At 38.6% G+C, this 20,909-nt stretch overlaps 1 protein-coding gene, 1 long non-coding RNA gene and 1 pseudogene across 2 annotated transcripts; 2 read left to right on the top strand and 1 right to left on the bottom strand.

Annotated features, from left to right (window-relative positions):
- Positions 1 to 3,962: 3,962 nt before the first annotated feature.
- On the bottom strand, positions 3,963 to 5,259 carry LOC149927013 (very long chain fatty acid elongase 6 pseudogene; annotated as a pseudogene).
- Positions 5,260 to 9,761: 4,502 nt separating this feature from the next.
- Positions 9,762 to 12,966, top strand: LOC149927012 (uncharacterized). The gene is made up of 2 exons (XR_016473768.1): positions 9,762 to 12,565; positions 12,735 to 12,966. It is a non-coding gene; the product is annotated as an uncharacterized LOC149927012 (long non-coding RNA).
- A 3,168-nt stretch (positions 12,967 to 16,134) lies between these two features.
- Positions 16,135 to 20,346, top strand: LOC149927011 (uncharacterized). The gene has a single exon (XM_090157787.1). It carries the CDS (start codon positions 16,135 to 16,137, stop codon positions 20,344 to 20,346), a length of 4,212 nt encoding a protein of 1,403 aa, XP_090013913.1.
- Positions 20,347 to 20,909: the final 563 nt, after the last annotated feature.

Raw genomic sequence — 20,909 nt, 5'->3', positions numbered from 1 at the left:
TGCGCCACCAACCTTATGGGTTACAAGAGCCGGACCCCGTCATCCCGGTAAAGCCACCAGTCATAGCACACCGTGACCCATTAAGGGCCTGCACAGAGGGATGGGAATAAGAGTTTCTATAGAGCCAAAACCCTAACTGTATTAATTAGTTAGATCATATTTGGCAAAGAATATCCAAGTCGCATTGTCATGGTAACAAATACACGGTAACGAGCGTTTTCTGTTATGCGTAAACGACAGAATAAAAGGAAAAGAAACTCAATTTATTTTATAGTGAAAAGTTGGTAAATTATTGTTGCAAGGCATAATGCGTTCCGAAAATAAGTGTAAATATAAAATTCCTCAGATGAGAAGTTCAAGTTTCCTTTCGTAGCAATAGATGGCGCTCTGGTATCTCGACACGATTTTCTTTACTGTTCCCCTTTGGATGACGTAGACCTCGACGGCACGAAATTTTGATCGGCGGCGGCGAGCCGGTCAATTTTAGTCGGCGGCGGCGGCGACAAAAACACCACGGCGGCGGCGGCGTGAGCCGGCGTTTCTTTACAAAGAAAAATAATTTTCAACCAGAGAGTAGAAATCAACCTACCTGTGGTCCTGCTCCTGATTTAATTTATTTATTCCGAGTATAAGCTTATTTTATTTACGCTAGTTTAGAGTAATAATTAACAACTTATAATAATTCAAACAAATCTATTTTTTTTAAAAGTATCAGCTACATTATGTAAATACTACCAAGAATGGATTCAGGTTCCTACTTGGTAGTTGGAAAATATATACTTTGCCATATCCAATTTCCGTCTTCATAACGTTGCAATTGTCCAAAGTAATTCGAAGCTTTGCTACTGCCAGTAGCGGCGCCAGCAACAGACCGGGTACCGTAGGCCTCCCAGCAAACACAAATATGTCTCATGGATATCCAAGGGATATTGTTTTTGGATATCCCGATGTCTATTAGATATCCATATATACAGGTTTGACATTCAGTAGATATCCATTAGATATTCAGATGTCATAGCAATGGAGATCCAGGGGATATTGTAGGGACTTACTAGGGATTATAAAAATAACCAACTACAGATATGTAAATATATATATCCTAGGGATATCTGAAGTACATTCTTTAGACATCTAATGGATATTAGGATATCCTTCGGAAATCGATGGGATTTCAATAGGAGGTTTGTATATCCTTAAAGGGGGTTTCCCCCGAGATCTTCGGTTTCCCCTTCCCATAAAAACTTGCTGAGGTTAACGGTAATAGTAAGTGTAGGGAGCTGACGGTTGGCTCGCGTGGCATGAAGGGCTTGCCACAACCCTCCTACGCATTGTAACCCGGCCATTTGTTACTTGATCACGCACAAGCAAAATTGCTTATGTGGTCGAAGGTGAGCTGAGCCTACTTGAAATTTTGGTAGGGGCCTCCAAAAGTCGTCTTAAGGGGCCTCCAAAATTTAATATATGGGCCTCCAAATTATTTAATATCAGAAAATTCTGCAATTTGTTTGAGAAATAATTTATCTATTTATTAATTTTTCAATATTCAATGCGAGTGATTCGCTTAACGACACTGCTGTTTATATTCCTTCCAAATAAACAGTAGTTTATTTTTTAGTTCTAATTTTTTCGTCGCGTACCAATTGTACCCAAAAGTTGCACCACTTAAAATTAAATAATCCACGTGGCCCGTGGACGGATTTGAAAAAGTTGTGGTTGGGGGCCTCAACAATTTGGGGGGGGGGGCTCCAAATGGTTGGCCTACGTCCCCAAAAATCCTGGCGCCGCCACTTTCTACTGCTGATTTTATGCAAATTACTTTAAACTTCCCACGCTCAAAATCATTATTACTCATTGCTCGTTTAATAGAGTTAAGAAATACAACGTCTAATAAAATAATACACAACTGAAATGACGAAACGCTAACAAGGAGACTACCCGAGGTGTAACAACAATTTTGTTCAAACTCGGGGGGTAGGCCTTAATAAATCATAAAAATTCCTAAAAGGAAAAGTTTCAACGGGCATTAGTTTTGCCATGGCAACCGCAAATGTTTTTGACAACACAAAATGGAAAATTCCTTACCGAAAAAAACATGGGATTTTGAAAATTCTAAGGGTGGCCACTTGGAAAATTTTCCAAAAAATTTAAATTTTTTAAAATGCAAAAACTAGAACACATTTATCAAAATTGAAGAAAAAAAATAAAATTTATCAAAATTTTATAAATTTTTTCAATTTATTGAAAATGGGTAAAAAAAAAGATAATTAGGCTTAAGTTTCAACTTTATCCAATCGTGTTGGCGCCATCTGTTTCTATACGCAGACACTTTGGCCAAATATGTTAAGGTTTAGTTTTCCAATAACACGATAGATGGCGCCAACACGATTTGATTAAATTCATTTACTAGGCCTAACCTCTAACTCAACAAATAATGTCCCGCGAAACGGTAGGTCCAGGAAGGTGGATTTGGATCTCCATTTATTCTACCTCATTGGTGCAACCGAGAGACCCTCCTTTAACTTTTGCAGACGACGGGGAGGCAAGCGAGCCTGGGGCAAGGTTCGTCGAGGCAGCGACTGCGATCATGGGGCTATATAGCGTCCAAGCTCCGAGGCGAGCGCACGAAACATACAGACGGGTTAGAGAAAGGACAAGATTTTCGTTGAAAACCGCAAAAAGCGCGTGGCCGCATTTTAGACAGATTTAATCGGCGTCGCGCTGGAAAATAATCGGCGGCGGCGCGCCGGCGCGTACTTCGGCGGCGTCGGGGTCTAGGATGACGGAACCCTCTAAAACTGATGCGCCATCTACTATCAACATTACAACATTACAACACCATTAATTCAACATTAATTTCAATTCAATTTATTTCTAAGTTTTAAATAATACAATCAAAGATAAATATTATAATGAAGGGTTACAAAATCTTTAAAAAAATATAACTAGAGTACAAACAATTAAAAAGAAAAATAATAATTTATTCTATTAGCCGAAAAATTATTTTTTTAATTTCGGATTAAAGAGTTTGACACCGTAATAAAAAAAGAAGTAAGTTTTTTGGAGGTTTTACATTTCGGCGTTATTAAATGATAGTAATTACGAGTGACAGAAGTCTTTAATTTTTTATAAAGTTAAATTTGTACCCGGGAATACGTTTTATTTCCTTAAATATGACGATGAGGCAATTAAAATCAAAAATATTGTAGACTGACATAATGTTAATTTTGAAGAAAATTTCTTTAGTATCAGCAATTAATGGCAGATTAAAAATTGACCTGATAGCTTTTTTTTTGGAGCCTATGAATTCTGACTAAATTATGCCTGGAGGTATTTCCCCAGAGTGCGATTCCATATGACAGGGTTGAATTAAATGGAGCGTAATATAATTCTAGCAATAAGTGTCTAGGGATAGCTAAGCGGTTATAGTAGAGAGCGCCACACCTACGCGCCAGAGTTTACACACGTGGTACACCTGCGTATTAAAGGTAAGCTGGCTATCCAGCCAAACTCCCAGGTTCTTCTAAGAAAAGACTCTCTTAATTACCACATTGTTTATACTTACATTAAGGTTAGCTAGATTGATTACTTTGCCTCGATTGTGAAAAATCGGATAAAATAAATAACATCTCTTAAAGCAACTATAGTGATATTTTTTGGTATTTATTTGTTACATTGCACATTTTAAATAAACAATTGTATTAGAGGAAAATGATTACCATAACTTAAAAGGATAGTAAAATTCAATATTTTTTTATTTTAAGGCCTGTTAGTACTTCATAAGAAACATAATAATACTAAGTATGACATTTAGCAAATATATTCAGCAATTGATATTCATAGTTATTGCGAAATCATGGTTAATTTCAGCACAGGGTCAAAGTTGGTAAGAAAATTAGCATAAGAACACTAGAATATGTCATAATTATTTCATTAGGTTATTTATGGTAACAGTTTTGGCATTATATAGTAAATTTGAACCGACTTAAAATATCAACAAAAATAATAATAATAATAATACAGTCATACCCCAAGTCGATAATATTTTCAACACAAACTTTACGGTGGAATTCATCGCGTTTTGATTTCTCCTCGCTAGGGGGAGATTGCCTTCCCAGTAAAATATTAAGCCAAGAGACTTACTTACGGAACAGCAGGTTAAGAATGTTTCTTTCGTTCAAATTTCAAGGTCGTCGATCTTTTGTCAAAAACATAACTATGGACAAAGAAGTTAACGAAAAACACGAAGAACGTGCCATACCCGAACAAAATAGCCACGACACTTTCCGGGTTCATTTGACACTGCCCGCCATTTATCAGAACGACGGCCGCGTAAGCACTAGCAACGAGTCCAAGCACCATTTGCGATATTTGGGCCGTCGTGATGACAAAGGCGATGCTGCGCGGAATTTGGATGCCCAGGGCGCGAAGGGCGTAATAGGCGTACATCACCGCGTGTATGGAATAGTTGACGCTCATCATCCATCTGGTCATGGAGGGATAGTCTGGTGAAATATGCCAGCAGATGCACAGCGTGACGACGTGGTGGAACCAATGAAGAACCACGAGTTTCTGCTTGCGGACGACAATGAAGGCAGTGTCCGCCAATTCGGGAATTTTGGACGTGACAAAGGCTACTGCCCAAAAGCCACTGATCTTGTTGGCGTAGTCAAATCTCGTGCAAACCGAATGATGAAGACCGTATTCTTTCAAGACGTGGACCAGTTCCGGGACCACTCTGTAGGCGCCGATCAAACTGAACACGGACAGGACGACGTTCCAAACGATCAGGAATTTGCGAACTCTCAGCGGTGGACGGTTCCTCATGTATACTTTGCCGGCAAAAACGGCGCTCAGGTAAAAGGCGCCGATGTACCAGCAGAGGTTCCTATTTTGGCTCAACCATTCTTTGTTTTTCAAGGCGTCGAAACTCTCCTCAAACGGAAATATGAAATCGTACGTCGGGGAGTTTGGGAAGCGGATTATTCTGCTGGCGTTCGTCTTCATGGTCGCTATTGAAGTGAATTTACGCCGGTCGTTTCATGGCCGCTACCGAAATTATAATGTATTCTTTATCCGGTGAGAATCATTTCGAAAATTTTCCTTATCAAACTACCAAATTGTCTAAAATTTTATATCCCTTCGAAAACCGTCAAAGAGGAAATATTCTTCCTCAAACGAGTGCAACAACTTGGAATTATTAGGACCGTCCCCGACCGGGACATCGATGCAGAATAAGAAAGTGACGCGAAGCACTATAAACGTTACATAAAACCCCTGTGGAATACATTTCCCGCCTAGCTGGCGAAATTTAAGTGTAGCTGTCGATATTTCATACAAATATATTATGATATATTTTTTTATATACCTTTTTTCTTACCATTCAGGTAGCCCTATATCATAGTGAAAATGGGGTTTTGCAAAATTTTGTAATACATTTCGTAGGCGCTTTTATTATGATAGAATTATATGTTCTTAGGACGTGGACTACAATATTCACTCAAGATTTCAGAGAAACCTGATTTTTTTGATAATTCTTTGTTTGAAAATCCCAAATGTGGAGGAAATAGTCGAAAAGCAATATCAGTAGATGAATTTAAGCCTTTAATAACGTTTCATAAAATGATTTATATATATTGTAAATAGTACACTATTGACTGTAAAAATGTCAATTTAGAGGAAACTTACTTAAATTTAGTTGTAATTAGAAATTAAAACTAATTTAAAATGTAGGTTACGTTATCCATGCACCCACATTATTAATCAATTTGTTAAGACTAAGAAAATGTTAAAAAATCTAAAAAATCAAATAGAATGCACAAACATTCGATTTAAATGAAATAAATATGGTTTTGTTTAATTTAAAAAATCAACAGCCTTGACCTCAGGTCGAACCGACTTTAAATCACCCTAACAAGGCAATACAGTGCAAAGCTCTAGGAGCCTTTAGGCAGATACCAGTACTAAAAACTAGTTGGGTTTTACCTTAATTAAAGATAATGCCATGGTATTAAATGCAGTTCTCGTAAATGAAAGCGGAGACTCGTTAATGATCTTCAATAGAGAGGTTAAGCAGAGCACTCTGCAAGTTTGAACTACAACGTCGGGAGTCACGTGAACATTTATTACGTCTACTTTTCCCGTTTGTACATTGGAGTCGATTTTAGCAACTTCAAGAGGGAGCCGTATTTTCTGTCGATCTTTCGCGACACGTCGTATTTCGTATTATATTTATAGTGTTTAAAGAGAAATACAGATAAATTATAATTTTCCGACTCAACAAATCGAGACCGAGTCATGACAACTTATTAAATACTTGTTTGGATTTAAATACTCTTAGCCCTTGGGCAAGTAAGACTAACTTGGCTAAATAAGTACGAGTATATAAAGAGAGACGTTTGCTGTACACCCGGGCACACGAAGAAACAATACTTATACCCATACATAACGCCTGTTTCAGTATTGTTCAATCGACATTTTAAATACTTCGTGTACCCTGGATTAGCGAGAAGTGTGCAATTTGTTAAAATTCGATTTAAAATATACTTGATTGCGTTAGCCGGAGAACCGAAAGGTAGAATAATCCACAATGAAAGAGGTAAAAAAGCTAAACTGTTAACAAATTTGAAGAAATGTCCTTCAAAATTTTTATAGAATTAATACAAAACTTTCCTTCTGGCTAACATTAACTGCTGTGTTTCAATTAATGGACTTTTATTTTTGCTTTTCCCCCGGTACAAGGGGGCGGGGTACGTCACCAGCCTCCATTTCAATCGCGACAGGAAACTAATGAGACACTGGCTTGATTTGTTTTTGTTAGAGGGAAGGAGCAGGGACTTAATTTTATTTTTAAATTCACGGATTTGAAATTTTGTAATTTGGTTATGGATTCGAAGATCTTTGATTTTGTGGATTTTCCAACTGCAATTTTCAAAAATACTACTGTATTTCAAAAATTCCAACTGTATTTTAAAAATTCGAACTATTTTTCAAAAATTCACGTATATTTTTAGGTCGGCTTATGAATTTTTATCGTGGATTTTATGGATTTATTAGGTGGATTTCGTAGATTAAAAAAATATAAAGGTTCGATTCCTGCCCCAGGTCACTTTGGTATGGAAACTTGCGCAGAAGTATTCGGTATTCCTTGGTAAAAATAAACTTCTATAATATAAAATTATTACCTAATTTTTCGGTGAATGTTGTAACGAAATACGAAACTAATTCTAATATAAAGTCCCAAAAAACTCCTTGACGATAAATATTGTTTTTACACATATATTCATCGTCCCACATATCGTTTATTGGAAAATTTTCCACGTTTTATAACAAGGTTTCCCAAAACAGCACACTTTTTAAAAATAATGGCCTAAAATCGAAAACGACACACTCTTGAGGTCAGGCCCGGACTGGCCATAGGGCAGATGGGGCAAATTCCCGATGGGCCGGTCTGGGCAAATTCTTGGTGGGCCGATCTGGGCCGTCTAGCCAGCGTCTAGTCTACAATGCCCGAGCCGATTTTAGGTGCCAGTCCGAGCCTGCTTGAGGTGAATTATATATTTATTTAAAACTTAGTTGGTACATATGTTTCTTATCCTTCTAGAACAACTGTGATAAAGAGATAAAGCTTAAATTTATTTGTTTATTAATTCATTTAAAATAAATATTAAATTAATGTCAAATTAAAACGATGAAAAAATGCCCAGATGACTTTAAACATAGGATTCCATATCTTACTGATTATAATTGTGTTTATGTTATTATGTAATTACATTAGTCTGTTTTCTTGTAAATTGTATTTTAATTAAACCCAAAATTTATTTTTTAAATAAAATTGTATTGCAAGTAAAATAAACTTAAATCATATACACTTCAAAATAATTTCCTATTTATTTTTAATTGGCCTGTACTTCAGCATGACCATAATAATATCTATTTCTGTTCTTCAAAAGTTACATCTCTTTTGACTAAAATTTCCATAGCCTTCATAAACAGCTTTGTCGTGATTATATCTTAATATAATATTTTAATGAAAAACATTATTTAAAGCTTTCACAATTTTATACAATTAGCTTACCATTTATGTTGTTCAACATTTTTCCAACAAAATAACACTCCAACTAATATTTGATTCAGATGGTAATTTTTCGAAACAGTCTTCAACAATAACATCTATTTCCTAGGCAATAAATTAGTAATATAATACATGAAGGCTGCCCTTTTAGTAAGCCAAAGCTAAAAAATGACATACTTTATCCTCAAGACTGCAGACTCAAGTTTATTTTCTGACAAAGATCCCTGACATCGTTTCATATTTATTATTTAACTAATTACTACGTAAAAATTACATTACATTACCTTGTAAATTTAATTTATAAGGAAAAACAGTAAATCAATTTATAATTGTGGCCTCCAACTCGGTTCTACAATTTTTGTTTTTCAAAATGTCACAATACTAACAAGGAGACTACCCGAGGTGATTATCACCGATTTTGTTGAAACTAGGTGGGTAGGTAGACCTTATAGTAACATGAAATTTCACCAAGTGAAAAGTTGCAATGGGCATTAGTTTTTCCATGGCAACCGAAAATGTTTTTGACAATACAGTTCGTCTATTTTCCCATTGAAAATAACATAGGAATCTAAGCACTTCTAAGGGTACCCCTGTGAAAAATTTCAATAAAATTGAATATCTATTTTTTGGTTTTGAAATATTCAATTTTTTTGAAATTTTTAGAAGTGCTCAGATTCCCTCCGGTAGTCTCCTTGTAAGTGCTTATTTATTCCGGCCGCAGTTTTTGAACATGATGGGTTCAATCATTGAGTTGGGAATTAATATTCCCAACTCAAAGTGTTCAATTATGATAAATGTAATACTTAACCCGAAGGGGTTTATTATGAACTTCTGCTACTATAGATATTGATGACGGTCTTAGGACATATACATTTAAAGGTTTCAAACTAGAATAATTTTTATCTATAAAATAAAATATTTTTTGATAAAACAAATTGTGCCGTTGTTGACTTTAAAGTTTTTGAAACTCCGAGTCTCGATTCGTAGAGTTACCTCATACCCTACCTATTACAAGATTTGTAGCCGGAAGTACGTCTTCGAGGCTACTACGAGGTGACCAACACTTTTATGGCATTTTCTCCGCCGAAACTCGTGCCTAAAGGCTACCCAGCGTAGCAACAACACGTAGTTACTACGTGTTCTATCAATAATCCTAAGACGCGTGAAAACACGTTCGCTAAACGTTGATCATTTAACTACTTACCACGTGTTTTTAAGGGTTAATTTACGTTTCCTTTTCGATTGTTAAGTTACAGACGCTTTGATTTGAGAAACAACTACGTTGTTTATGTATTTGAAATATACTGTATTAAGCGCTTATTGTTCGTGTACAAAGCGGCTATTGTTCGTGTAAAAAGCGGCTATTGTTCATGTATTAAGTGGTTATTGTGTGTTAGGCGGTAATATTTCTTGTATTAGGCTATTATGGTTCGTGAATTAAGCTGTTATTGTTCGTGTATAAAGAAGCTATATTTAATGTATTATGCGGTTATATTTCATTCATTTTATGGTTGTTGTACTTTTACTTTGCTCTTATACTCTTATTATTCGTGTTATAAGCAGATATTGCTCGTGTATTAAGCTGTTATATTTCTTGTATTAAGCGCTTAAGGCTCGTATATTAAGCGGCTATATTTCTTTTATGAAGCGGATATAGTTCGTGTATTTAGCGGTTAATTTTCGTGTATTAAAATATTATTTAGCGTACATTATTTTGTATGCATTAAGAGGTATTTATCGTGCATTCATCGTTTTTTTTTGCATGTATTATTTGATTATTTGGCGCGTATGAATCGGCTATGATGCGTACATTAAATAGTCATTTTTAGTGTTAATCGATATTTTTCGCGCATTAAAAGTTTATTTTGCATGCATTAATTAGTTGTTGTTCGTGTGCTGTGCGACGGGTCGGACATTCATCAAAACTGTGTACGGGATTTAGAAATCCGAGACTTAAGTTAAGAAATCTTGAAATCTATACGTTTGTCCCGGATTTCGGGATTTTTCGTCGAATTTTGAGATATATCGTTGGATTTCGAGATTTCTCGTTGGATTTCAGGATTTCTCGTCGGATTTCGGGATTTATCGTTGGATTTCGCGATTTTTCGCGAATTTCAAGACTTCTAGACGGATTTCTGGATTTCTTGCCGGATTTCAAGATTTTAAAAAATCTCCGGATTTTGAAGAATTTCAGGCTAGATTTTGGATTTCTTGGAAACTGTACGGGATTTCTATGCGACGAAAAGGTACAAACAACTCGATGTTTTTTCGTCTAATAGTAGATAGAGTACGCCCTTACCGGTACACCGGGCTATAAATCTGACGCATGTCAGATAGAGTACGCCACGAAATTGTAATTAAAATAATTTAATTTAATTTATAATTGGTATTATTAATAGACCTCAAACAAGATGTTTTTCAAAACATATTTGAAAATCGTTTATGGATTCTTGAAATAGATACCTTTTTTGCCGTTGAAAATCGAACCATCTGTCAGCCATAATTAAAAAAACTGCTTAATACATGAGAACCTCCGCTTAACAAATGCCAAATAATCACTTAATGCACGCAAAAAAATCACTTAACACACGCAAAATAAGCGCTAGTCACAAGAAAAATAATCATATGATGTATGCAAAATAACATCTTATTACACGAAAACTAACTGCTTAATACAAAAAATAACACCTTATTACAGGCAAAATAGCCGCCTTAATACAAAAAACATTGTATTGGTTTTCAAAATCAACCCGAATTGAACTTAATATGCGCTTTTTATAATCATTTTTGGTTAAAATCCGCCTATTTTTCACTGAAATATGAGGTCATGAAAAAAAAAAATTGGTCATAGGAGACAATAGCTTTTTATTCCATTTATTTGAATCGTAAATTGGCAAAAAAAAATATATGTTGGAATTACCCACCTGAAGAAATACAAATACTGGTGGCGCATAATATCCAGACATAATTCAAAATGAACAACTTAAGCGAAAACAGTTGTACATATTATTACATAAGTGTCGTACGTAGGGGCTTGCTATGAAAACTATGCCAATATATCGGTAGAAATAGTAGTAATAATGTGAGTAGATAATAATTAATTGTTAGTAAATCGTACATTTAGCATTATCACTCTGACTGCGTCCAGAAAGGGATGTTTGGAAGATTAGTGAAACTTCTGTAGTAAGGAAAAATTGTTCAGTAAAAAGAAATTGCTATAAAATGAATATTACCTTTAAGTATAATGGCAATGAATTAACTGAGTTTGGTGCTCTTGCTTTACAAATAATCAATCATAATTATTTTTTTTCTAACAAGACGGGGGATGTTTTTCTAAGGTCTTATATTCTGCAAGATACAGCAGGATAAAATTATATTTCAATTCTCCATCGACACGTCGGCCCTTAAATATTAATGTTGTTAGTGCCAGTAAATAAAACAAAATCTGGTTTTACCTCGAATGGACGTATTTTTAAGCCCCAGCCCTTGTGGGTTAGGACACCAGGCCAACGTGCAAAGATATCACCCAAAATATACATGGGAATGTGTAATATTGATGTGCGCCAAGCTCATTCAATAGTACGCGTCTGCAAATAAAGATTGGGTTTTTACAAAGAGTGTTGTCCCTTTGGCTCTACAACTTCATCATTTTGAACCGGAAAACCGCACGTGTTAATGAGCGTTACTGAACGTAGCCCAGTTTTGTGGTTACTAGACAAAACACTTTGAAAAGATCCTTAGCTATGAAAATAATGCCTTTTAAAACCTTATGTTCAACGACTGTCACGTACATATTGCATACCTGCTTCTTCAAAGACGATCTTATGGTCAATTCTATGTCACCTTCGATAAAAATTATTATATCTTCCGCTAAGCCTATCGCTTCAATTTTCACGATAGCAGCAGCAATAACAACTCCCATTGGAGCTTCACCAAAATTCACTTTACAAATGACTATATAAATGTCGGTAAAATTTCACCAGAAATTGAGAATACGAAACAAGTAATACGTCACACTAGGGCAGCCCTTCAATTGGCCAGGTCCTTGGGGAATGAAAAGGGAAATCAGTGATCTCTCGTCGAATGGTAGCGCCGAAGCAAGAAGGCGTTTCCTTTCTTACTTGCGGGGTCATGCAGAATACGGACAAATAACTGTTACAAATATATATTTTAATCGCGGCTCTATTACCCACTAATTTTGATATACTTTTCGATGTCTCTCCCATTTACCCATAGCAAAACACCAATTTGTTTTTGAATTAGTAGCCGAAATTTCAGTCAATTTGCGCAAACATTTGTTTTCTCCAAATGGTTTTAGAAGTAGCCCAAATTGGGCGACTTTTCACCCAATTGGCAACTCTGCGTGATAGAAATTCGAGTTCGATAACGAAGAAGGTGGTCGTTCCTAGGATCCTATTGGTCGTTCCGAGAGGTAATCTTACAGCACTCTGAGCCAAATTTAAGCCGGGAGTATGCCTTTGCTACTACTATGAGGTAATTGATTCCAAAGTTCTCTATAACGATTTAAACCATTTTTGATTCAAATTTATTAAAATTCAATACTTTTTCCTTTTAAATTAGTAATCACAGCTAATATGGTATAAGTTCTAACCAATTATTTCTTTAAAATCCGCGGATTAAACGTTAAAAAACCCAATCCTAGCGCCATCTACAGTTCAAAACCGGTAATCAGTTCAAGGCCAAAGAAAGATCAACTACAACTCTTATCAAACTACGTTATGTCAACAATAAACGTGCATATAAACTGTGGAACAACTGTGAGAAAAAAAATTAATAACCGAAGACTCAAGAGAACTAACTCCGCATAAAGGAGAACTTAGCCCTACAACACATGTAACCTTCAAAGATATATCTAATAAAATAATTGAATTGAATTAGTTTGAGAGTCGGTTGTGGTATTATATGTGAAGTGTTAAAAGGTAATTGTGACGTGTCAAGACCAGTGTGTGTGTATAGTGCGCGGTCAGAAGTTACCTAAGAGGACTGATCTTAAAGAACAAAACGTAAGACTGTTTCCATTAACTTTGTAATTATAAATAATTTGGTCCCGAAGATCAAAAGTGTCGTTGTACAAAAAAAAAGCTTAAGTTATGTATAATGAGCCAGGCTTAGCTCGGGGGTTAAGTATAAAAAGATATATCCGATAGTCAGGAACAACAAGTTGGCAAGCCAAAATATACCTCTCCTCGGAAGAATTGTCCCTAGTGGTATTAATTTTTCGAGATAACCCTTAAAGATATATCTCCGCAATTCAGAGTTATTTGCTAAAAATGTTATCCCAGTTCTATCCCGCCCGGTATAAAATTATAATTATAATTAAAATAATTGAGACGAAACGACCAATATTAATTTATTCAGAATATTATAAATTAAGTAGTTACAACAGTGAGTTAGACGCACTATAACAATGCACAATTTAATTAAACCCTTTTTACAGTACACGTTTATCAGATGTATCGGTGGTTCTGTAGTAGAACATTCGCCTGTCATATAGAAGGGCTCGGGTTCGAAACCTGGGCGCTGCATTCTTTTTAATCAACAGAGAAGACGTTACATTAGAATATCTTCGATGCAATAATTTAAATGGAACACGAAATTTCGTTCTATTTAAATGAAACCGGATAAGCTTAAATCCACGACGTAAACACAATGAAGGTTGCTCTAAAAATGGGCGTTTCGTGGGAAAATAAAATAATCGTAAAAAACAAAAGACAAAAATTTAAAACAAAAAAAAACCGTACCAAAGAATAAACAAAAAAACCTAATCTCGATCGGCAAAAATAACAACCTTATCTCGATCGGTAAAAATAACTTACGAGCCTTCCTTTGTGTAAAACCCAAATACTTATTTAAAAAAAAAAACAAATTGCGTATCCAAAAAAAGTCGAACCTACAACCAATTAAAAAGTTAAGAAACGTGTATTTATTATACAGAGTAAAAGGCATCAATGACTCAGCTAACAAAGCGACCCGGGTTCAATTCCCGCCCACGATTTAAAATAATTTATTTTACATAATTTATATGAATAGGATAAATTGACGTTAATATCTTTATAACAGCGGCAAGGACTTTTGTCAAGGCAGTTTTCTAAAAACAATGCTTGTTGAAATTTGGATTTTTGATACCTAGCGATTTTGGGCTTATTTTTATTAATAAATTTGATTTCTGTATATTTGAATATTAAGTGTATCTGTTATTGTTTGAATATCGAAATTGTAATTGTATTTGTGATTTTTTATGTTTATATATTTTGTATTTGGAATTTGTTGTATTTTTACTATATTGCCTGTATATGTACGTGTAATTTGGACGATCGACCTTTTTCGCTATAGTAAGCCTTTCCAAGAAATAGAAACTGGGGTTTTTCCACGGTTTAGAGGCGAATGATGGAAATCTTAGGCACTGGTACTCTCTCCCCAGTGGGAGGCGGCTAGCTGCTTCGGACCGGCTCGTCTCTCAAATCTCGCGTATGGAAAGTTTGCCAAAGGGGGGTTTCTCAAGGTTGAGAAACGTCCCAACAATCGGAAGAACCATCAGTTGCGACAAATCGCCATCGGAGTAAGATCTAAAATCAAGAACTCTCCTCCGCGAATGCGTGTACTCAAAATAACCCTTATTTTCTCGGAATAATTCATTTTGTATTTTTACCTTTTATAAATTGTTTTTCATTAAATTCTCAGTTTTTCATTTAGCCTAATTTTCGTGTCTTTAGTCGCTCATTTTTTCCCATTATAAACAATCATTTGCGCGTAATTAGAACCGCTAGTTTAGAATGTTTTCAGTCCGTTCTAAGCCAAAATAGTTAGCTCTCCCAAGCCGGACATTCCACCACACAATTTGGTGCCGAAACCCGGGACTACGCGTATAATCAAGTGGTTTATCGGACGTACTGTGACCAAGATCAGCGAAAATGGCCGAAGGAACAACACCTCAGGATCCAACGCATCAAGCCGTTCAGATAATAGATCCCGCCCTAACAAATGCGAATCCGACTCTGAGGAATTTAGTCAAGAAACGTGGAACTTTGAAATCTCACATCACTCGGTCGCTGAACTCCCTTAAAAGCGAGTTGGAAAACGCTTCACCAAGACTGGCAGAGATACGCAACGCCCTAGCTCAATTAAGGCCTCGTGAAACTCAACTTCTCGCTTTCGATGAAGCCATCGGAGACATTCTAGAAGGCCCGGAGTACGAAAAGGACGCGGATGCAGCCTACGATTATCACTCCAACTACTTAGTAATTGTGGATCAAGCGGAGCGATCACTAGCAAGGACAGCACCACTAGTAAACACAATCAACCGGAACGGAGGAAGCAATTCGTCCCCCGTTTTCCAGCAAGGTGACGGTTCAGGAGGTGACGAATTGAGAGTCATCAGTCACCAAACGCAACACGTGAGACTACCAAAACTCGAAATAAAGAAGTTCAGCGGAAGTATCAGCGATTGGCAACAGTTTTGGAGTCACTTCGAGGGATCAATTCATCGCAGCTCACTCAGCGACTCAAGCCAATTACGATTTAGCAATTAGCATTCTAAAAGAACGATATGGACGTAAGGACATTGTAGTTAGTGCGCATTTAAACAATTTCTTTAAATTGACCGCGATAAAAAACGCCAATGATGTAACTAATTTACGAAACCTTTACGATACATGCGAAATTGAAATAAGAAGCCTAAAATCGCTAGGGGTAGATTGTAAGTCATACGACAGCTTGCTCGGTCATTTAGTTTTCGGCCTCCTCCCCACCGAAATAGCGCTCGCGTTTAGTAGAGAAAATAAAGCAAGTTCAGAAATTAGTGTAGAAAAATTACTTCCATTTCTAAGAGACGAATTAGCTTGTCGCGAACGCGCCTATAGTGTGCGCCGCCAAGACAAACAAGATCTCGATCGCAAACCCAATGCGCGTGAAAAACAACCATTTTTTCACGCCAAGAGAACCGCGGCCAAAAGACCAATTCAAATATACCGTCAGCGGCGGCCCTCAACGTCGGCATTAAGGAAAGGGTATGCATTTTTTGTGATAACCCCGCACACGGACCGATGGAATGCGACAAATTCTCAACCACTGAAAGAAGGGATATCGCCCTAAAAAGGAGATGTTGCTTCATCTGCCTCAAAACGAATCATTCGGCCAAGCGTTGCAATCTACGGTCACGACGATTCTGCAAATTCTGCGGCCAAAGTCACCACTCAGCGGTCTGCGATTCGGAAGAAGCCAAAGACCATATAAATTCGAAACTGCGAGACGTCAGTAAACCCGGAGCGGAGCCTGAGAAGAATAAGCTAAGCGTTGGGGTTCAAATGACATCTGTAGCCAAAAAGGGGGCGGTCCTACTCCAGACCGCATTAGCCTTAGCCAGTAGCCGAGACAACGGAGATGCTGTCCGAATACGCTGCCTCTTGGACGCCGGAGCGCACCGTACCTTCATTAAGGAGAAAATATCGAGACAGCTTCGACTTCCAGTTATCGGCGAAGAGGAGTTGGAAGTTTTCGTATTCGCAGAAGCGCGCCCAATCAAGGTCAAACGCAGAAGGGTACAGTTAGAGATTCGAAGTCTACACGACCCCAGAAAACGGATCGTCATTCAGGCTTTAGAAACGCCCGACATAACCGGAGCCATTTTTTCGGTACCCGACCAAGACATCGTCAAGGAAATGGGAAACCGTGAACTGCCTATGGCGGACGGTCCCATAATCGATGGAATCGAAAACACCAGTTCTCAGCTAGACCTACTAATTGGCACAGAATTCTACTGGAAGATATCCACCGGAAAAATGGAAAGACTCTCGGACACGCTCGTTCTACTAGAGACCGTCCTCGGGTGGGTCGCTCACGGAGCAACATCCGCCGAATACTCTCAAGCCAGTATCAACACCGTCACGGTAATGCAAGCTGTTTGCGAGGAACAATCACTATCGGATCAACTGAGAGCATTCTGGGAGCTAGACTCAATCGGAATTTTAGATACTCAGAATGAATCAGAAACCAAGACACAGTCTTTAGAGGAGTTCGAGAAAAACATAAAATTTCAAGATGGAAGATACGAGGTTTCACTTCCGTGGAAGCCGAATCAAGATCGTCTAGGCAACAACTACGCTATCGCAACGAAAAGAGCCGAATCACTCCTTCGAAAGTTAAGAGCTAATCCCGACCTTCTGAAACAATACGACGGCATCATTCAAGAACAACTCCAACTAGGAATCGCCGAAGAAGCTCCAGATATCGACGGGAGCCCACTTTATTACCTCCCACACCACGGCGTCACGCGGGAAAGTGAAACTACCAAATTACGGATAGTACAAGATGGTTCCTCGCACGCAGAAGGCTTGCCATCCCTCAACGACTGCTTGGAAACTGGAATAAAACTGAACCCAGAACTAACAGAAGTTCTCCTAAGATTCCGAGAAAGCGAAGTAGCCTTCATCGGAGATATCGAGAAGGCATTCTTGCAAATCTCGATTGCGGCCAAGGACAGAGACGCACTACGATTTCTCTGGGTAGACATCAGCCAGCCAAAAGACAACTTCAAGACTTACAGAATGACCCGAGTACCATTCGGGATCACATCCAGTCCCTATCTATTAGCAGCAACGATCCGCCACCACCTGAAAAATTATGAAGCCACAGAACCATCCATCACCACACTAATCGACAAGAGTCTCTACGTCGATGATCTAGCCTCAGGAGCAAAATCACCACCTGAGGCATTCGAAATAACGAATAGATCGGTGAAGATCATGAACGACGCGGGAATGAACCTGAGGAAATGGCACAGTAACTCGCCCGAACTAAGACGTCTTTGGGGTAATCCAGAAACAACCCCCGATTCCAGCCAAGTCAAGGTCCTCGGAGTTCCGTGGAACAAGGAAAGCGACTCATTTCGCTTCGAGGCTGAAGCGCTCATAAAATACTTGATTGGCAAGAAAAGCACAAAACGATGGATAATCAAGGTCGTAGCCAGGATATGTGATCCTTTGGGATTGATATCTCCCTTCGTCGTAAAGGCCAAGTTTCTCTTTCAGGCATCATGGGAACGAGGACTGAAATGGTATTCTCCGCTACCGCCTGACATGGCCGAACAATTTGATTCGTGGTGCGAAGAACTACAAGACCTGCACAAAATAGAAATACCTAGATACTATTACAACGGAGTAGATCACAATGAAATCAACAAAACGGAACTTCACACCTTCGTAGACGCTAGCGAAAGAGGTTACTCCGCAGTGTCATACGTCAGATATCAATCCGCCGACAAAACCATTCGAACGACATTAGTGGCGTCCAAGGCCAGGCTGGCTCCTCTCAAAAAGCTCACGCTGCCACGCCTCGAACTGACGGGTGCTCTTCTCGGAACGAGATTGTCTGCAACAATAATCAAGACATTAACAGATCCACCGAAGAAGATTTTTTTTTGGACCGACTCGCAAATCGCTCTACACTGGATTCAAAGTTCCGCCCTACAATGGAAGCCATTCGTATCCAACCGTGTGCGAGAGATTCAATCGAAAAGTGATCCGCAAACTTGGTTTCACTGCAAGGGTAAGCACAACCCTGCCGACCTGCCAACGCGAGGCCGAAGCCTCAGGGACCTGGAATCGAATTCGCTCTGGTGGAACGGTCCATCATGGCTAACACATGATCAAATAAGTCCGCCCCGTACGGAATCGAGAGAGTTAACCGACGAAGAATCACAAGAACTGAGAGCCATCTTCAACAACCCACTTATGCAAGCGGTGACGTGCACGCAGCCCGCGAGCGAGGCGCCATTAGACATCACCAAGTTCAGCTCGTTGACTAGGTTGTATCGGAGGACAGCTTGGATCAAACGGTTTATCAACAATACCAGAAACAAGGGAAACCGAAACGTCGGTCATTTAACAGCGGAAGAAATATGGCAAGCAGAATCATTTTGGATTAGTCACGCGCAACAAGAAAGCTTCCCAAACGAAATCAGTAAATTACGTCAAGGCGAGCAAATTTCTGCAAATTCGAAACTCGCTACTCTACACCCAAGACTAGACGAAAACAGCTTACTCTGCGTTGGAGGGAGACTCGATAACGCGCAATTATCGTACAAGGAGAAACACCCGTGGATATTATCCTCGACACATCCTTTATCAAAACTTATAGCGCACTACAACCATACGCGCGTAATGCACGGTGGAGTCAATGAAACCCTCGTTCAAATCAGGGAAGGGTTTTGGATAATTAAAGGCCGCCAATTAGTCAAAAGGGTTGTCAATCAATGTTGCGTTTGTCGTAAATTTCTCGCCAAACCATCCTACACCCACATGGCGCCACTTCCGCAAGATCGCTCTAATCCGGCTCCTCCTTTCTCGGTCACCGGTCTCGATTTCGCCGGCCCCTTATACAACAAAAATGGGCAGAAATGCTACATAGCGCTCTTTACTTGCGCCACGACTCGTTCCATTCACCTCGAATTAGTCAGTGATATGACTGCTGGGAATTTTCTTCTCGCTTTTCGCCGGTTCGTGGCACGTCGTGGCATTGTGAAGAAAATCTTCTCTGACAATGCTAAAACCTTCAAGAAGGCCGAAGCGGAGTTGAAACAGCTACTAAAATGTCTTTCGAATCCTGACGTGACCAACTACTTTGGAGAGCTTCAAATCTCTTGGCAATACATTGCCGATCGCGCTGCCTGGTGGGGCGGCTTTTGGGAGCGCCTTGTACGCTCCGTGAAGAACGCAATTCGAAAAACCCTAGGCCAAGCGAGGCTTTCACACGAGGAACTCGAAACAGCACTCACGGAAGCAGAAGCCGCCATTAACTCCCGGCCAATATCATTTGTCTATCAAGATGCCGGTGAACCTATACCTTTAAGTCCGTCACACTTCCTCGTTGGCGTAAGGTTAACAGCCTTACCATCCAGAAGCTACAAGCGAGACGAAGGCATGCAATCGACTCAGGCCGAATTAACTAAGCGATGGAAATACAGACAGCAACTCAATGAGAGATTCTGGCAAAGATGGAAAACGGATTATTTACTGGAATTGAGGTCCGCCCATCATCGAACGAAATGCATACCTACTAAAGCCATCGAACCAAGCGACGTCGTACTCATTGAAGAACCACGAATGCCCAGACTCTGTTGGAAAACCGCCGTAGTCGAAGAAACTTTCAAAGGTCGCGACAACTTAACTCGGTCGTGTATGTTACGTCTTTCAGACGGAACTCGTCTTCGTAGACCAATTCAGCTAGTCTATTTGTTAGAATCAGCCTTAACTTCTTGAACATGTAATGTTCCAGAGGGGGGAGGATGTTGAAATTTGGATTTTTGATACCTAGCGATTTTGGGCTTATTTTTATTAATAAATTTGATTTCTGTATATTTGAATATTAAGTGTATCTGTTATTGTTTGAATATCGAAATTGTAATTGTATTTGTGATTTTTTATGTTTATATATTTTGTATTTGGAATTTGTTGTATTTTTACTATATTGCCTGTATATGTACGTGTAATTTGGACGATCGACCTTTTTCGCTATAGTAAGCCTTTCCAAGAAATAGAAACTGGGGTTTTTCCACGGTTTAGAGGCGAATGATGGAAATCTTAGGCACTGGTACTCTCTCCCCAGTGGGAGGCGGCTAGCTGCTTCGGACCGGCTCGTCTCTCAAATCTCGCGTATGGAAAGTTTGCCAAAGGGGGGTTTCTCAAGGTTGAGAAACGTCCCAACAATCGGAAGAACCATCAGTTGCGACAAATCGCCATCGGAGTAAGATCTAAAATCAAGAACTCTCCTCCGCGAATGCGTGTACTCAAAATAACCCTTATTTTCTCGGAATAATTCATTT

The sequence above is a fragment of the Leiobunum rupestre genome, chromosome 9, assembly GCF_980474605.1.
Source record: "Leiobunum rupestre chromosome 9, qqLeiRupe1.1.hap1, whole genome shotgun sequence".
NCBI lineage: Eukaryota > Metazoa > Arthropoda > Arachnida > Opiliones > Sclerosomatidae > Leiobunum > Leiobunum rupestre.
The sequence above is the reverse complement of the archived record's forward strand: the minus strand, read 5'-3'. Positions and strand labels throughout refer to the sequence as shown.

What these genes read in the sequence shown, in the direction of transcription:
- LOC149927011 (XM_090157787.1), top strand. Translation starts at nt 16,135, where the DNA reads ATGGAATGCGACAAATTCTCAACCACTGAAAGAAGGGATATCGCCCTA.